The sequence below is a fragment of the Trachemys scripta genome, chromosome 1, assembly GCF_013100865.1.
Source record: "Trachemys scripta elegans isolate TJP31775 chromosome 1, CAS_Tse_1.0, whole genome shotgun sequence".
Taxonomy (NCBI): Eukaryota; Metazoa; Chordata; order Testudines; family Emydidae; genus Trachemys; species Trachemys scripta.
Window position 1 is genome coordinate 85,764,156 of NC_048298.1, and position 17,977 is coordinate 85,782,132.

The 17,977-nt window shown below is 42.8% G+C and overlaps 3 protein-coding genes across 3 annotated transcripts; all 3 read right to left on the reverse strand.

Moving 5' to 3' along the window:
* Positions 1-942: 942 nt before the first annotated feature.
* LOC117879227 (histone H2A.J-like) lies at positions 943-1,435 on the reverse strand. Its single transcript, XM_034774267.1, has one exon. It carries the CDS (start codon positions 1,433-1,435, stop codon positions 1,046-1,048), a length of 390 nt encoding a protein of 129 aa, XP_034630158.1. The 3' UTR covers positions 943-1,045.
* Positions 1,436-9,285: 7,850 nt separating this feature from the next.
* LOC117879199 (histone H3) lies at positions 9,286-9,761 on the reverse strand. Its single transcript, XM_034774220.1, has one exon. The coding sequence runs from the start codon at positions 9,729-9,731 to the stop codon at positions 9,321-9,323; it is 411 nt and encodes a 136-aa protein (XP_034630111.1). The 5' UTR covers positions 9,732-9,761; the 3' UTR covers positions 9,286-9,320.
* A 2,094-nt stretch (positions 9,762-11,855) lies between these two features.
* LOC117879261 (histone H2B 8-like) lies at positions 11,856-12,295 on the reverse strand. Its single transcript, XM_034774327.1, has one exon. The coding sequence runs from the start codon at positions 12,234-12,236 to the stop codon at positions 11,856-11,858; it is 381 nt and encodes a 126-aa protein (XP_034630218.1). The 5' UTR covers positions 12,237-12,295.
* Between the last annotated feature and the right edge of the window lie 5,682 nt (positions 12,296-17,977).

Here is a 17,977-nt window from a genome sequence, read left to right on the forward strand (position 1 = left end):
ACGATGTGGTGAAAAGCAACAACCGCCTCAAGCTGAAACTCAATAGCCTGGTGACCCAGGGCATCTTGGTCCAGATCAAAGGCTCTTGTGCCTCTGGCTCCTTTAAACTCAACAAGACGAGGGAAACTAAAGAAAAAGCGCCGAAGAAAAAGCCAGTGGCAAAGCCTTAGAAACCAATTGCCAAGAAGCTGTAGCCCTGGAGGGGGGAAAGGGACACAGGAGCTGCAGCTGTCAAGATAGCAGCCAGGAGCCCCCTCCAAAAAGCCGCCAAGCTCAACGAGGCAGCTACGAGCCCGACTGCCGAGTCTACGCCAAGGAAACCTAAAGCAGGAAAGCTAAGGCGGCGGCACCCAAGCAGTGAAATTCCTGAGAAGGCTCTTCTCAAGCAAATAAACCCAACGACTATTTTAAGAGCCACCCATCCGACCGTTCCCAAAAGGAGCTGAAATACCAGGTTAATCTAACAATGTCCTGATGCTTTCCATAAAACAATCAATTCCTTCTTTACTTATTTTGGGGGAGAAATAATAAAATACTTATTTACGTGTACCACTCTGAATGAATGAATGAATGTGAACCGCTCTAGGAAAGTGTTTTGTTCCTTTCTTACCATAATTGTTCAGTCTATGCTAGAAATCTGTATTATGAAAACTTTTTAACGTGCCAACAAGCTAAAACAGACTAGTCTTGGAGTCCAATGTCCTCTGTATGGTGTTGTGCTCTCAATTTGAAAAACCCGCCTTGTGAAAGGATTGGCTAATGACAACTACCATTTGTAATTCCCTTAAAGAGACAATTAGACACTCCCTTTACCATTTTCGTTATTAGTTTGATACAGCTCCGTTAATATCCTAATCCACGCCCCATGTTACAAGTATTAATTATTTCAAAAAGAAAATAAAGACTTACTTTATGTTACCGGTTCTTTCCTAGATCGAGAGAAAGCGAAAGATAACAGAGCCCTTTTTTGATTTTGTGGGTGGCTCTGAAAAGAGCCTTTGCAATGGTTTTTGGAGTAATATTTTCCGTTTCTTCTTGGTCGTTTTTACTTATTTTTCGCCTTGTGACTCTCAGTTTTCTTAGGCAGCAGCACGGCCTGGATGTTGGGCAAGACACCGCCTTGAGCGATCGTGACTTTCCCCAGCAACTTATTGAGCTCCTCGTCGTTACGGATGGCGAGCTGCAGGTGACGGGGGATGATCCTGGTTTTCTTGTTGTCCCGAGCAGCGTTGCCAGCTAACTCGAGAATCTCAGCGGTCAGATACTCCAGCACCGCGGCCATATAGACCGGGGCTCCGGCACCCACCCGCTCAGCGTAATTGCCTTTGCGAAGCAGGCGATGCACTCGGCCCACCGGGAACTGCAGCCCAGCCCGCGAGGAGCGAGACTTTGCCTTAGCTCGCACCTTACCACCCTGCTTTCCTCGACCAGACATGATCAGCACTTTCTAGAAATTAACTACAGTAATATACTTTCTCCAGAAAAAAAAAAAAATAACACGATTTAATTCCCAGCCCGCCCTTATATCCTTTCTGTTTTCAGAGCTAAACGCTTTGTGATAGGCTGAAAGGAAGCTATTGTTTGAATAGCCAATAGTGATGCGAATCTAATTCTGACCAATGATAAGGTTCCATTTGACATTAATGAAGGATCATGTATCTCATATGCAATATGAAATTAGGAAAGAGAATAGTCATTTCCACAAGATGTCTATAAACAGGCACCCTCCGGAGTTTGTATGCATGTTTTTGAGCTGACTGGAGACAGAAACGTACACACAAAAAGGTAGAAGGCATTGAGAAGTAAAAATAAACTAAGTGCTATCAACATGCCTAAGCCATCAAAATCTGCTCCTGCTCCTAAGAAAAGTTGTAAGAAAGCTTACCAGACCCACTAAATCGACCTTCTAAAAATGTTAATGTATTACTGACAGGTGAAACCTTAAATTAGAGTGAATAAATGAAGACTCGACACACCAGTTCTGAAAGGTTGCCGACCCCTGACTTAGAAGAAGGGCGATAAGTGAGAAAAGACGAGGAAAGAAAGTTCCTCCGTTTACGTGTATAAAGTATTCAAGCAGGTTCACCCACACACCAGCATCTCCTCCAATGCTATGGGTATAATGAACTCTTTTGTAAATGACATCTTTGAGCCTATCGCTGGAGAAGCGTTTCGTCTGGCACATTACAACAAGCGCTCGACCATCACTTCCAGGGAGATCCAGACTGCTGTAAGAGTCTGTTGCTGTGAGGCGAGCTGGCCAAACATACTGTTTCTGAGGGTATACTTGCCTCCACTTACCGGGGGATCAATGCATGGAGATCCATCCACCGCAGGTCGATTTAGCGGGTCTAGTGAAATCAACAGCAGATCGCTCTCCAGTCAACCCCTGTACTCTAACCCCCCCAATGTCCCCCCCGCCCCCCAAAAGGGTAAGGTAAGTCGACGGGAGAGTTACCCCGTGGTAACTGGACCAAAGGTATATCGACTCCAGCTACGTTATTCACGTACCTGGAGTTGCGTAGCATAAGCTAAGTTAACAGGAGAGTTTCTCCCGTCGACCCAGCGGGGTGTAGACACCGCAAGAGGTTAACCTAAGCTATGTCAACTCCAGCTATGTTATTCACATAGCTTGTGTTGCATCAACCTAGCCCGGTAGTGTAGACCTGCGGTCACCAAGTACACCAGTTCTAAGTAAATAGTTTCTGAGTAGGCTGTCTAAATCTGTAACCCAAAGGCTTTTTTAAGGGCTGGTCTACACTACGGGGAGAGGGGGTTGATCTAAGTTACGCAACTTCAGCTATGTGAATAACATAGCTGAAGTCAATGTACTTAGATCTACTTACCGTGGTGTCTTCACTGCAGTATGTCGACGCTCTCCTGTCGATTCCCCTTGCGCTTCTCATTGAGGAGAAGTACTGGAGTTGACACTAGAGAGATCGGTGGTTGATTTGTCTCGTCTATACTAAACACAATAAATCAACCCCTGCTGGATCAATCGCTGCCCATCGATCTGGCCGATTGTGTAGACAAGCCCTAAGAGCCATCCACCTTCTCATTCAACGAGCAGAACATCACTTACTACTATCGACTGTGTTTTTCAAACTGCATCTAGTGGCTTGCAAGTAAATAATTCATTATCATAATTAATAATACACAGTGAGGAAGCTTTACAAAACTCTAGTCTCAGGCAAGTTGTCTGTAAATTTCTTTATTCCCACACCATATCTAGAGAGAGAGAAAGCCTGATTTCTCTTTGCTACCAGTAAATAAGCACTTGAAGTGTCATAATATTCTAGAAGATATAGGTTTCTTATCTATTGTATAAAATGATTAATATCCTCACACTGCTGAAATGAAGGTATGATTAAACTGGTATTCACCTAACATTAATTCAACATATCAGAATCATGCTTATAGAAAGCAAAATTAAACTGTTGCAATCTCACTGGGTTTACTAACTAAAAATCTTAGATACTATAACCCAAATCTCTTGTTTCTCCCCATCCTCCCTCTGTCCCTGAAGAGAGTCCTTAGAGAGTGCAGCTGCATAAAATCAACTCATTACTTACATCAAGTAATTTCCCTATTTTCTTCTGTATTTTCAAAGCAGTTTTTTTTCACTTAGCCATAAACTTATTTAATTTCTGAACATGTTTGTGAAGTTGGGGGCGGGGGGAGGTATCTGTTCTGAGGAACTTTCAATAAGGTGGAATTTAAAACAAAATATGCACAGGAACCAGGATTAAATCTGATTACGGAATCACATTGACACAATTATTCTTTCTATTAGTTTATAGTATGAAACCCTTTAAATTACTAAATCTCCAGGATGCTAACCTATTTATCTGCCATGTGCAGAGAAGTTTTGTTACCTTTAAGTATCTATGGCCTTGGCTACACTTGTGAGTTGCAGAGCTGTAAAGCCACCCCCAGCGCTGTAACTCACTCCCCGTCCACACTGGCAAGGCATTTGCAGCGCTGTATCTTCTTGGTTGCAGCGCTGCATGTACTCCACCTCTCTGAGAGGAATAGCGAGTGCAGTGTGGCCACCCAATGCGCTGTGAATGGCCTCCAGAATTATTCGGCAGTATCCCACAATGCCTGTTCTCGCCACTCTGGTCATCAGTTCAAACTCTACTGCCCTGGCCTCAGGTAACCAACCATGTGACCGACTCTTTACATTCCCCGGGAATTTTAAAAATCCCCTTCCTGTTTGCTTAGCCCGGCGTGGTGTGGAGCGCTATCAGCGAATCTTTCCAGGTGACCATGCCTCTACGCACCAAGCAAGCCCCAGCATGGAGCAATGGCAAGTTGCTGGACCACATCAGTGTTTGGGGGGAGGAAGCTGTCCAGTCCCAGCTACGCTCCAGCCGTAGGAATTCCGATACCTTCAGGAAGGTATCAAAGGACATGATGGAAAGGGGCCATGACCGGGACTCCCTGCAGTGCAGGATTAAAGTCAAGGAGCTGCGGAGTGCCTACCGCAAAGCCCGCGACGCAAACGGCCGCTCGGGTGCTCCCCCCGCGACGTGCAGATTCTACAAGGAGCTGGATGCGATACTTGGGGTTAACCCCACCTCCACTCCGAGCACCACCATGGACACTTCAGAGCCGGAGGGGGGAGGAAGAGGAGGAGGAGGAGGAGGATGAAAATGGGAGTGATGGTGGTGGGCCAGATGGAGACACCCTGGAATCCCTGGAGCCATGCAGCCAGGAGCTCTTCTCGAGTCAGAAGGATGGTAGCCAGTCACAGTGGTCGGTACTTGGTGGAGGACAAACAGAAGAGCAGGTTCCCAGTAAGCGGGTTTTTTTTTCGGGAAGGAATTTTTTTGGTGCGGGCTCTTTGGGAGAGGAGGGTTAGGCATGCATGCCTAGATGCGGAATAGTGCATTGATGTGGTTTATCACATCGCGGTAATCGGCCTCGGTAATCCCCTCAAATGTCTCATCCAGAACGTGTGCAATGCGCTTGCGCAGGTTTATAGGGAGAGCCACCCTGGTCCTTGTCCCAGCCAGGCTAACATGTCCACACCACTGTGCCGCTAGGGGTGGGGGGACCATTGCTGCACACAGGCAAGCTGCATATGGGCCAGGGCAGAAGCCGCATTGCAGTAGAAGACCCTCCCTTGCTTCCCAGGTCACCCTCAGCAGTGAGATATCATCCAGGACGAACTCCTGTGGAAAATGTTGGGACAGTGTTCAGTGTAGGTGCCCCTTGAAGCTGTTGGCTCTCCCCAAGGCACAGAAATGCAGAGGACAGTGCAGCCCTGAAACAATCAGTCCCCATTACTCACCATTTTGAGGCTCCCGTGGGATGTGCATGCTCTGTTTCGGATGGGAAAATTATGCTATTGTGTAGACCCTGTGTGTTTTATACTCCTTAAGTGCGGGGGGAATCATTACTCCGTCTGGTATAAACAATGCTGCCTCTGTTAAATGTTGCATTTTGCCTATACAGCTGCATCAAACTTGAGACCTCAGCTGTCCCTCTTATCACCTGCTCAGAGACTGCAAAGACTCAGGAAGAGACCGTGAAAAAGCAAAGAAGATATGCTGCAAGAAGTGATGCGTCAATCTATTAAAGAGAACGAGAAGGCACAGGACTGGAGGGAGATAGAAAGCAGGATCCGCCAGGAAAACGCAGCGCATCGGCAGCAAAGCACTGATAGACTCATCAGCATCCTGGAGCGCCAAGCAGATGCTATCCAGGAGCTGGTAGCCATGCAGAAAGAGGAGCAGTACCAAAAACGCAAACACCACCCACCACTACAGCCCTTGTCCCAAAACTCTGTCCGTTGTGCCCCACTGTCACCTCCAACCCCTTCCCCAACGTACGGTTCTTCACGCCACCCGCTGCCTCCAACACCAGTATCTTCACCACCCAACCCTGAAGACCACGACCCTTACCCTCTGCACTCAACCCCCATCACCATGCAGTATAGCTGCCCTGAAGTGCAGCACTCACTGCACAGCACACCAGACAGGACATACTCGAATCTGTGATTGCACTGTTCCCCACTCCACCCCCTTGTTTCTTTTCAATAAATATTTTTTTTTCTTTTCAATAAATGGATTATTCGGCTTTGAAAACATTCTTTATTATTGCATAAAGTAAAAGACTCCTTAGCCCAGGAAATAAACAGGCACTGCAAGTCTGCTTGTCTGCTAAGCAGACACTGATTCCTAAAGATTGGAACTACTGCACTTCACTCCCGTGCAGGGCACCAGATATCACTGCTGGTTTTCAGCCTCAAATTGCTCCCCAAAGGCATCCCTAATCCTTGCAGCCCCGCGCTGGGCCCCTGTAATAGCCCTGCTCTCTGGCTGTGCAAATTCAGCCTCCAGGTGTTGAACCTCGGAGGTCCATGCCTGAGTGAAGCTTTCACCCCTCCCTTCACAAATATTATGGAGGACACAGCACGCGGATATAACCGCGGGGATGCTGCTTTCAGCCAAGTCCAGCTTCCCATACAGAGATCGCCAGCGGGCCTTTAAACGGCCAAAGGCACACTCCACAGTCATTCGGCACCGGCTCAGCCTGTAGTTGAACCGTTCCTTGCTGCTGTCAAGGCTCCCTGTGTAGGGTTTCATGAGCCACGGCATTAATGCGTAAGCGGGATCTCCAAGGATCACAATGGGCATTTCAACTTCCCCTACTTCCTACAGATCTTCCGCTCTGGGAAAAAAGTCCCGGCCTGCATCTTCCTGAACACCCAAGTGTTCCGAAAGATGCGTGCGTCATGCACCTTTCCGGGCCAGCCTGTGTTAATGTCAATGAAACGCCCACGGTGATCCTCAAGTGCCTGGAGAACCATAGAGAAATACCCCTTCCGATTAATGTACTCGGATCGTAGGTGGGGTGGTGCCAATATATGAATGTGCGTCCCATCTATCGCCCCTCCACAGTTAGGGAACCCCATTTGTGCAAAGCCATCCACTATGTCCTGCACGTTACCCAGAGTCACGGTTCTTCTGAGTAGGATGCAATTAATGGCCTTGCAAACTTCCATCAACACGATTCCAACGGTTGACTTTCCCACTCCCAACTGGTTTGCGACCGACCGGTAGCTGTCTGGAGTTGCCAGCTTCCATATTGCAATAGCCACCCGCTTCTCCACTGGCAGGGCAGCTCTCAATCTCGTGTCCTTGCGCCACAGGGTGGGGGCAAGCTCCTCACACAGTCCCATGAAAGTGGCTTTTCTCGTCCGAAAGTTCTGCAACCACTGCTCGTCATCCCAGACTTCCATGACGATGTGATCCCACCACTCAGAGCTTGTTTCCCGAACCCAAAAGCGGCGTTCCACGGTGCTGAGCATGTCCGTGAATTCCACAAGCAATTTCGTGTCGTACGCATTACGCGTCTTGATAGCATCGTCGGAATCCTCACCCTCACTAATACTGTCACTTTGGATCTTAAGGAATAGTTCGATAGCCAAACATGACGTGCTGGAGAGACTCGTCAGCATATACCTCAGCAGTTCGGACTCCATTTCCCGTAGACAGATTTCGCTGCACAGAAACTGTTGAAAGATGGTGCCAAAGGTGGATGGAAACAAAGTGATTTCTAAGATGCGAAGCAATGCATCACGGGGCATTGGAACAGGACCCAGAATCCCCCGCACCCACGTCCCCTTCCCACAACCCATGGCGCCAGAATGGGAAAAGGTGCTCTGTGGGATAGCTGCCCATAATGCACCGCTCCCAATAGCACTGCAATTGCCGCAAATGTGGCCACAATAGTGCGCTGGGCAGCTGTCAGTGTGGAGAGACTGCAGCGCTCTCCCTACTCAGCTGCACGAAGTCAGGTTTAACTCACAGCGCTGTACATCTGCAAGTGTAGCCAAGGCCTCAGATTTTAGATTTTAAGGATGAAGGGAAAGAGAGTACTGTAAACAGATCTTCCAGGAGCTGTGTGTGCCACTCAGTCCAAGGAGAAGAACTGTAGGATATAACTATCTTAAAATATGCAAATTAAAACAAAATTAAATGAGAAGGGATTTTTCTATGCATTCAAATCCTGTACTTGATTACCCTCCCATTCGCCAGGAATTGGGGTTCATTATTAGGGTGACCAGATACTCAACTGTGAAAAAAAGGGACAGTGTGGTGGGGAGGGGAGGGAAGGTAATAGGTGCCCAAAAACGGGACTGTCCCTTTAAAAAACAGGACATCTGGTCACCCTATTCATGATGATTGCTAGTACCAAAGAAGAGGAAGCTGAATAACGTTCATGTTCACAGATTTGGTCAGTTTGAAAGTCATAATTAAATCCCTGACCACCTATATGTATAACAGAAGAAACAAAAAAGAAATACAGGAGAGTGCATGCTGTAGAGTGAAAGTGTTTGTTTAAAAAAAAAAAAAAAACAGAGAGGAAACAATAGAAAGGGGCCACTCAGGGAAGCGCAAGATTCATGTATTAGGCCCATGAGCTTATTGTGAGGAATCAATGAGGGAGGGATGTATTTCTCTAAGCACAGAGCGGGCTTTTCAATTTTTCAAATTGTCCAATGACATTTGCTTCCTTCCGTGTAACCGGCGTATCCGAGGTGAGAGGGCTGAGAACATTCCAACCGTCTTCTGGGCAATTTGAAAAACAATGAAACTCTATAAAACTACCCCAAGGCTCTTCCAAAAGCTGCTACACTTCCACCAAGAGGAGCTTTTATGCTTTTATAGCTTGAACACAAGACTTTTTGGAGGATGCGAACTTACTTGCTGTGAAATATTTCTTATAAAGCTTCAAACTTGACTTTATTTTGAACTTCCACAGATGTACCCATTTGGAGCAATGCATTATTTCCTTAAAAAAAAAATACAATAAAAATGATGTTTTATCAGGGGCACTTAGCAGCACGAAGCAGTGCTGATCATCTTCAGTTTATAATAAGCACTGCTTTTGGGTATTCAGTTAACCTTGTTAATTTTTATCTAAAGACTTGTAAATTTACATTAGAATGGGATTATGCAATATTTTTAAATGAACAAAACAATAAATAGAAGGCGCTATCTTAAATAGCGAATTTCTTTTTATTTAGGCGCGTTATGGTAATGAATTTAAATTTAACATTAAATCACAAAAGGTGGAGATAGCTGGAGAATGGAACGTTACAGGATTAGTAAACTACCTCCTGCTTTTAATATAATCTGTATATTTAGTCCGCAATTTTCACTTGAAATAAAGCTCTAAAAGAAGTTTCGTACTTAGAAAAAGGGACGCTAGGAACAGGTTACAGCTCCTTTCAGTGTGCGTGTAGTGGCTCTTAAAAGAGCCTTTGGGTCATTTGGAGTACTTTTTGTTACTAGAATCTGCAGCCTTTAAGCTCTCTCGCCACGGATACGCCGGGCTAACTGGATGTCCTTGGGCATGATGGTGACTCTCTTGGCGTGAATAGCACACAGGTTAGTATCTTCAAAGAGCCCCACCAAGTAGGCTTCGCTGGCCTCCTGTAGGGCCATAACGGCCGAGCTCTGGAAGCGCAAATCGGTCTTGAAATCCTGGGCGATTTCGCGGACCAGGCGCTGGAAGGGCAATTTGCGGATGAGCAACTCAGTAGATTTCTGGTAGCGGCGGATCTCTCGCAGGGCTACAGTGCCGGGTCGGTAACGATGGGGTTTCTTCACTCCCCCAGTGGCAGGCGCGCTCTTCCGGGCAGCTTTGGTAGCCAGCTGCTTACGGGGAGCTTTGCCACCAGTAGACTTACGAGCAGTCTGCTTGGTCCTGGCCATGTTAACACACTTAGTCCCTGTGAAAAAGACGTTGAACCACAACGAATGAATTGAAATGAATAAGATCTGTAAGTTTCAGGCGGTATTTATAACTAAACTCTCTTCTCTGATTGGCCGTTTCGAAGAAGCCAAATGTCATTGGACAATGTGAAAATTTGAAAAGCCCGCCCAGTTCATCGTGATTTCCCCTTCACAATGATCAGTGGCCGGTTTCCTATCGCGTTATCACACATCTGCTACCGCCTATTTTTTTCGGGGGGGTTGTTTTGTGTGTGTGTGTGTGGCTCGGGGTTCCGACTATATCATTTTCAAAGTGATCGAATCTGTATCCCTGAACTTTATTACTACTTCCTTTCTTCCAGCTAAGAAAGCTTAGCACGAGCAGCACTCCCGGAGACAGGGGAGAACATTTAAATCACGTGATTCCTCGAACGCGTAAAAAATATCTTTGTTCTGATTCTCTTTTATGTTTTAATTTGCTACTTTTAAAGCGATACAAATGCCTTCTATTTTTCTTCCTTTCAGACAGAGGGCCACCAGCACCGTATAAAGGATCTGTTTACTCTGCTTATGTCCTTTATAATCTCAAGTGTGATTGTGAAAGAGAGGAGTTTTATACTAATGAGGTTCAATATTTACAGAGTAAAATAAAGTTATTGTTTAGTTTTCTAATGATAAAATAACTTGTCTCCAAAGAAGGCTGTGTATGTTCAATATCTGGCTTTAAGGAGTAGGAGTATCATTTCATCCGTTCAAAAATCTCACTCAGTTTTCAATCAGGTCGGATTCTTCATAGACGCGCTATGCAAGTCAGCAGCCCACAGTCATTTTGTTATTACTGAAGATGTCTAATAAAATGTTTGAACGTGGTAAAGGAGAAAATGATCATAGTAAAAGTGGGTTTAAGCATCACAGAAAATGCCTCGAAATAATATTCAGGTATTACCGATTTTCTGTCACCGCGTTTGCTGTAGTGGTGAAATGTATCTCTGACCTCATCTAAGGGTGATCCTCGATTATGCTATTTATGCTGAGACCAGGAAAAGAAAGACCTTGATAACCCATTCTCGTGGCTATGTCCTGAAATATCGAGCCCAACTCTTTATAGGTTTGGAGGTTAAAGCTCATCCAGGGTATAGAAAGGGCCACCCCCAACTCCTGCCAATTAACTGAAACTTCATTTACGTCTTTAGTTTGTACTGTCCCTTTTTCAAGCCTACAAAACGTCTTAGCTTCTCAGCCATGAAAGTAAAAAGGCAATGGAACTGACCATTTTAGAGAATATACCATAACCAAACTTTTTGTGCCCCTGCCAGCTAAATAGGTGAGAATGGATCATAGTGAAATCCTAGAGGATTACTACCTAAGGGTTCTATAGTATAAAGTAATAGAATAATAACTGTGTTGCTATAACTGTAATCAGATCTGATCCTGGTTCCTATGTGCGTTTTGTTTAAAATTCCATTTCAACAAACTTCTTCAGAATGGCTAACCTATCTGTAATTCCATAAATCTATACAGTGGCCAAATGAAAGTTTATGGCTAAATAGGGAAAAGGTGCTTTGAAAATAAAAGGAAAACTGTTTTTTAATGTCTTGATGTAAGAAATTGACAACTAAAAAGTTTTCAGGCATGGGGAGATGGTAGGGAGGAATGAGATATTAGGGAAGAGTGACAAAAATGATTAGTTTGAAAACCAACAGATCCCAGAAAATTAAAAACTGATTTTATACATAATAAGCCTAATGTGTTGCTAAGATGTTGCCTGAATACCACTTAATCATTATGCTACTTCAGTAACGGGTGGCTTTGATCACTTTTAGAGAAGTGATAAGAATCTTTTCACCTAGACTGTAGCAAATACAAGTGCTTGTTTATTATAATTAGTGAAGAGAATCCAGGCCCCTTTTCTGCACAAATTTTAGGAAGAAAAACTGCTAACAAGTTACTTGGAAATAGTTACGTAAGACTTAATGCCTGCCTGATTTTTTACCCCTTCACAAACGACTTGATGCAGTTTGAAAAATACAAAATGATACTTGTTAGTGATCCTATGCTCTTTGAATGAAAATATGATTGGCTCTTAAAAGAGCCTTTGGGTTACAGATTTAGTTAGCCAGATGTTTACTTAGAGCTGGTGTATTTGGTAACAGCCTTGGTACCCTCAGACACAGCATGTTTGGCCAGCTCGCCAGGTAGTAACAGGCGCACAGCGGTCTGGATCTCCCGGGAAGTTATAGTCGAGCGCTTGTTGTAATGCGCCAGGCGAGACGCTTCCCCAGCGATACGCTCAAAGATGTCATTTACAAAAGAATTCATTATACCCATAGCCTTAGAAGAGATACCAGTATCCGGATGAACTTGCTTCAACACTTTGTATACGTAGATAGAATAACTTTCTTTCCTTGTCTTTCTACGCTTCTTGTCTCCTTTCTTCTGAGTCTTAGTCACGGCTTTCTTAGACCCCTTCTTTGCAGCTGGAGCAGATTTTGCAGGTTCAGGCATTTTTAGACTGTTAAATGTAGTCTTACTCTTCCTTAAAACTGTCTGCTACACACTCTCAGAAAAATCAGTACGGGTGAAACTCGCTGCTGCCCCTCTTTTATATAACCTCATGCAAATAAAGAACCTCTCTTTCCTCGTTTCCTATTGGACTTGACAAGTCATCCCGTCACGTCTTGTCTCTCTGTTGATCAGAGTTAGATCCGCATTATCATTGGCTGATCAGACAATCACATCTTTTTAGCCTATCGAAAATCATTTAACTCTCCTAAGGTTGATAGTATGGGAGGGGGACGAGAGCGTTGCATTTTTTTGTACTTTTCCTTCTCTAGATAGTTGTTAGTACGACGTACACTACGGGGCCGGGAAAAGCAGGGAAATAACGTAGTTTAAGTTTTCCTTTTGCTGAGATTTTCTGAGTCTATTAAAAAAAATCTTAATGTAAAGTAACATTCCCTACTTTTAAAACATCTAGCAGTACCATTGGGATAGGGGTGCATTAGAACATTAACAAGTAATGAATTCAATTAACAAGTGTACTAAAGCAACAATATGATAAATTATCCTCTCTTCTCCCATCTCCTTCCTTTCCAGGTCATTTTTGCTCAGATTTTAAATATTATTCCTAATGGCCGACGAATCTGACTGGAAACAAACAAAAATCAGGTAGTTTCTGTTTAGCATAGCAACAATTTTCTCAATATCACCCCTCCCCCTAACACACTACTCTCTCTCTCTCTCTCTCTCTCTCTCCTGAATAGAGAAAGAAAAGTCTTTGTAATGTTGAATCTATTTTAAGGAGAAAAGCTGTGTGTTTTGTCGCTGTCCAATCCTGGCAGGCTTTTCAAACTAACTAATGGATTTAATCCCACTTCCACCAAAGGGTCAGAAATGGGACTTTTTTCTACAGATCACCAATAGTTTCCCCTTGCACACTGTACTCTGAGCCTCTCTCCTTTGCACAATATCTGGAACCGAATTACCTCATTTTGCAGCTATTGGAATTTCCCTTGGAGAGACAAATGGTGGGTTAAAGAAGAGTCAACAACCTATATCCTGGGGCTGGAGAAACCTTGGAAGATGAGAACTTTTGTTTTCATTGTAAATTATAATTGTGTCAGCAATAAAGTCAAATATACAATGACATATTTTTCTTTATAGGGTTTTCTCCAAATTGGGGTGGAAAGGAGTTATTTGAACTGATTTTGTCAATCTAAATAGATTTCAAAATAAGGAGGTAACAGCTCTGGTAGCTTTGAACATGGGTTAAAAATTGGTTCCCCCCTTAACAAGTCCTTTACCTCCTAAAACCACTATATTCTATTTAAAAGACTGTAGTGCCTCATGCAACACCACACAAAGACATGCAGAGAGATATAATACAAGGGAGAGATTTCACTGCTTATATTTATAGCTTCCTTCTACTGTTTGCTTTACATTGCAGTATGAATTATAGGTACTCACCGCTTTATCTTATAGATCTATCTAAAATATTTTCAGCTATATATAGAAAGGTATGGAAAAGGGAACAAGGATTGAGAATAAGGGCTTCACAATGCATCATCAATGTAAAGGTGAACTTGGGAAAGGCCCAGAAGAATGTAGCTTTAGGGGATTGACTGTAAAACTGAATCAGAGCAGGTGAGAAGTGATGCATGTGTGCAGGATAGAAATGGCAAGGAAGGGGTGTGTTGAAGGTAAATGTGTTAATCTGTAATAAAGAATATAAAAATATAATCTATGTACACTGGCAGATTATTTATGCTCAGATTTAAGGGAGTAATGGTCTTCTGTGTCTTGAGTTACATTTGTGTAGGGTGACCAGATGTCCCGATTTTATAGGGACAGTCCCAATTTTGGGGTCTTTTTCTTATATAGGCTCCTATTACCCTCCACTCCCATCCCGATTTTTCACACTTGCTGTCTGGTCACCCTACGTTTGTCTGAAATGAAATGAAGAAACCTATAACCATTACCACTCTGAACCCTGGTCAGTGGAGTTCAAAATTGTGCTGAGAGCAATCCCTGTCCTGGCAGAGGCATAGTAGTACTGTAGCTGGGGAAATGTTTTGTACTGGCACAGGTAATGCAGTAACTACACTGACTTTTTGCTGACAGAAATATTTCAACAGAGGAAATATCTCCCTTTGGGGAGTTGGGTTTGTTTTAGTGACAGAAGGTCTGGGTTTCATTGGCAGAAATGAAATTTGCATGTGGAGGTTTGCTAAACTGGGGTGATAAATGACAACTTTCACAAGATAGATGAGCCTTCCTGTAATAAGCTTCTGTGTCATCGCTCACACCACAGAAAGCAAAGGGTGGAAAAGTCTGGATAGTGGGGTATGGGTTCTCCTAATAGGGGACTTGATTGGGAAATTTGTAAGGGTGCTCCTTAAAGGGATGGGGTGATGTGTGAGGAGGAAGGAAGGATGGCACTGAATATTGCAAGTTACCTAGAAAATACAGTTTTTCAGACTCCTTTAATTCTTTCTTTCAACAACTTTGTTACAAAATAACATGCTGCCACCTTTCAACCATTTCGGACAGTTTTAAGAGGTCACCAATCAGAGGATTTAGTACAATTAAGGGTGGAACTAAATGAAAGCACTGTATAAGGTGGGAAACTGAGGCATGATTCCACCTAATTTAGGCTTACTTAATTTTCACCTTTATTAATAAATTTGCAGACAAAATCATTGTTATTTATAGTTTCTGATAATATATTTATGAGTTAGTAATTGTGAGCCAGCGGTGCCTGGGCGCAACCCTCACTGGAAATGCCAAGGTCAGGGCAGGCTGCAAAAGGGAGAGCAGATACTCCCAAGACTGGTGAGTAACACTGAAGTTAAGCTCCCCAACCAGTCACAAACTGTGCTTCTGATCCCCCAAACTGGTTATCAAGAATCAAAAAAAGAAATCACAGGCCCCTTATTGCATTCCAGTTCACTGACTCCCAATCAGCATCTAGGTCCAGTACAGTGAGAAGTTATTTAAAATAACTCTGCTCACATATACAAAATGTTCTTCTGACCCCAAAGGGCCAGCCACGTTACCAGATCAGTATAGGTTTGGATCTTACCAAAATTCCACGCTGTCAGCCAATCCTTTAGTGTCTACAACTAAAGGTTTATTATAAAGAAAAAAAAAAGAACAAGAGGAGAGGTGTTAAATGGTAAAGCAGTCACATACAAAGATTCAAAGTCCATATTTCAGGTTCTTAGCAGTATTGGTGAGTTTGCTGGCTTGAAAGTCCCTCTGGAATACATGCACAGCTTGGATGGGTCATTCAGTCCTTTGTTCAGAGCTTTCTATGTAGAAAAGTTACTCCAGAGATAAGAAGCAGGAATGAAGAAGATGCAGCTGCCTTTTATGGTCTTTTGCCATGCAGCCTGTGCTTCCTTTGTTTCAAGCTGCCCAGCACATGGCTTGAAAGGCTTAGAGTTCTGTCCGTAGGCATGCCCCTGCATACCTTGCTGAGTCATAAGGTGTATCTGCCTTCTCTCAATGGGTCAGTTGTATAGATGATGGTCCTTAATAGGCCATCAAGCAGGCTAGGCAGTGCTGATGCCAAATTTACTGGGGGTGTCACCCAGAAGCATAGCACAAGTTTGAAATACAGACAGACATATCTATAACTCATAATACAAAGGTGATAAATGAGATTATCATATCTGGCAAATTATAACATTTTTGCAGATACTTTACATGGCCTATCTGGCATAAGTCATTACAATTTTACAATATTGATATTCATAATGTCCTCAAGTGTCCCCCATATTCTATACAGTCATAGTAATAAACAGATAATATGGGACAATTACGGGCCAAAGTTAATGAGTTCCTGGATACCAGGAAGCTCTTCTCCTTTTCATGATGGATATTTAATTGGGTATTCTCTGATTTAGGCACTTATTCATTCAGTTTTTATATCTTTCCATATGACATATTCATTAGCTTTCCTTTAACCAATGTTATGTAACAATACCCATTTATCCCGATTTTTATCATTTGATTTTCATTTCCCATTCTATATTATTATAAAATTATTAGCATAACATTACTCAGCCTTAAACTAACAAAATGTAACCCTTATTTTCTATCATTCAGCAATTTTCTTCATATTTTAATATTATGATTCAGTATATGTGGATCATCCTAAACTATTCATTAATATAAACTATTTTTATTTGAGTAGGAAAGGTATGGGGAACATCATGACCTTAATGTCCACATATAACTTTTTCAAAAGTGGGATTTCAGGGTATTTTCTGCTCAAAGTTGAGCATCATGCTTGCAAATCATTAAAAAGTATTGTCAGTAATTTTGCCTGTTCCACACAATTTATAACTAGTTCTTACATTCCTTCACCTGTAAAAAAAGATTAGAGCCATATTAACACAATGCAGGGAAAGACTAATATACAACAGCAGGCTTAAGGGTAGTCAACCGTATGAACCTACAAAATCTGTGGCTTTTCATGTAATAATCACATACTATTTTTTTAAACAGAAAAACTGCCTCTTTCAGTCCCACGATGGACTGTGCTCATGGAATAAATGAAGCTTGTTTAGTAAAGGAGTCTGTTGTCTGTAGAAGGCCTGAAACATTTATTGTGGGAGAAGAAGAGGGAGAAAGGGAGACTGATATCTTTTGTTAGTCTCTAAGGTGCCACAAGTACTCCTGTTCTTTTTTTTTAATGTATCTTTTGGTTTGTATCCCATTTGTCTGCTGCTTCGGACCACATATTAAGCCAGGTTGATTCTTGTGAGCAAAGATATATCAGGATGAAAATGTAGACAGAAAGACTAGTGCCTTTTACAACTTAAGTATTGCAAGGGATTACCATTTAAGAATGTATGGGTTTGATTAAGGTTTAAGGCGGGACAGAAGGAGAGTAAAGCAGTCCTTCATAGAGGCAGAGTGCCCCTAAGTCTGAGAGGGGGGAAAATTGAAGGATATTTGTGCAGCCACCTAAATAGCCACAAATTAAAACAATATCCAAGAGATTTTCAATCTATTGGACAAATTATATACTAATAATGCCCAACGAAAGAAAAGTACACTTATTACTTAATCTTAATATTCTTTTTAAAGTAATAAGTTAATATCCATTGATTTATAAGAAACATAGGAAAATCTGTGTTCTATAGTTCCTTCATTACATGTCAGGAAAAAAAAAAACAATCACAGTCAGGTTGAAACAATGAAAATGCTAATGATAAATGTAAGGGTTCAGGAGAACACACAAAAGCCTAATTTGGCTCCAATTATATGTTACTTCATATAGAATTTGCAATATACGCAAATAAACGATTTAAAGTCCAGTATTACAGCTCTTTTACTGCAAGGTGGGTAGTTCGGAACACTTTCTGCAGGAGAAATTCTCCAGGTGGAGAAAGATTGGTGTCCTTGATCAGTCTGTCTAGCTAGTTCCCTCGGCAGCAGCAGACGTCTTGCAAGCTGGAAATTTTGCAAGCCTTATAGTGAGACATGGAGCCTCCGTTTTTTTTTTTTTAAAGTGCACGGAAATAAGGAATGGCTTTGTAAAGTGATATTTCAGAGAGAGAAGATATTTAAAAAACACCTATGCTGGTGTAGTCCAAGAATCGTGAATTTCACAGAACATGTCCGTCCTCCCGCCCCCGGAAGCCGTTTTCCAAAACAAAACAAAAAACAGTAAGTGCTAGGATGGTGGCGAGGCGGGAAATGTCTCATTTGTCTATTAAAAAGCGGGGTTTTCAAAT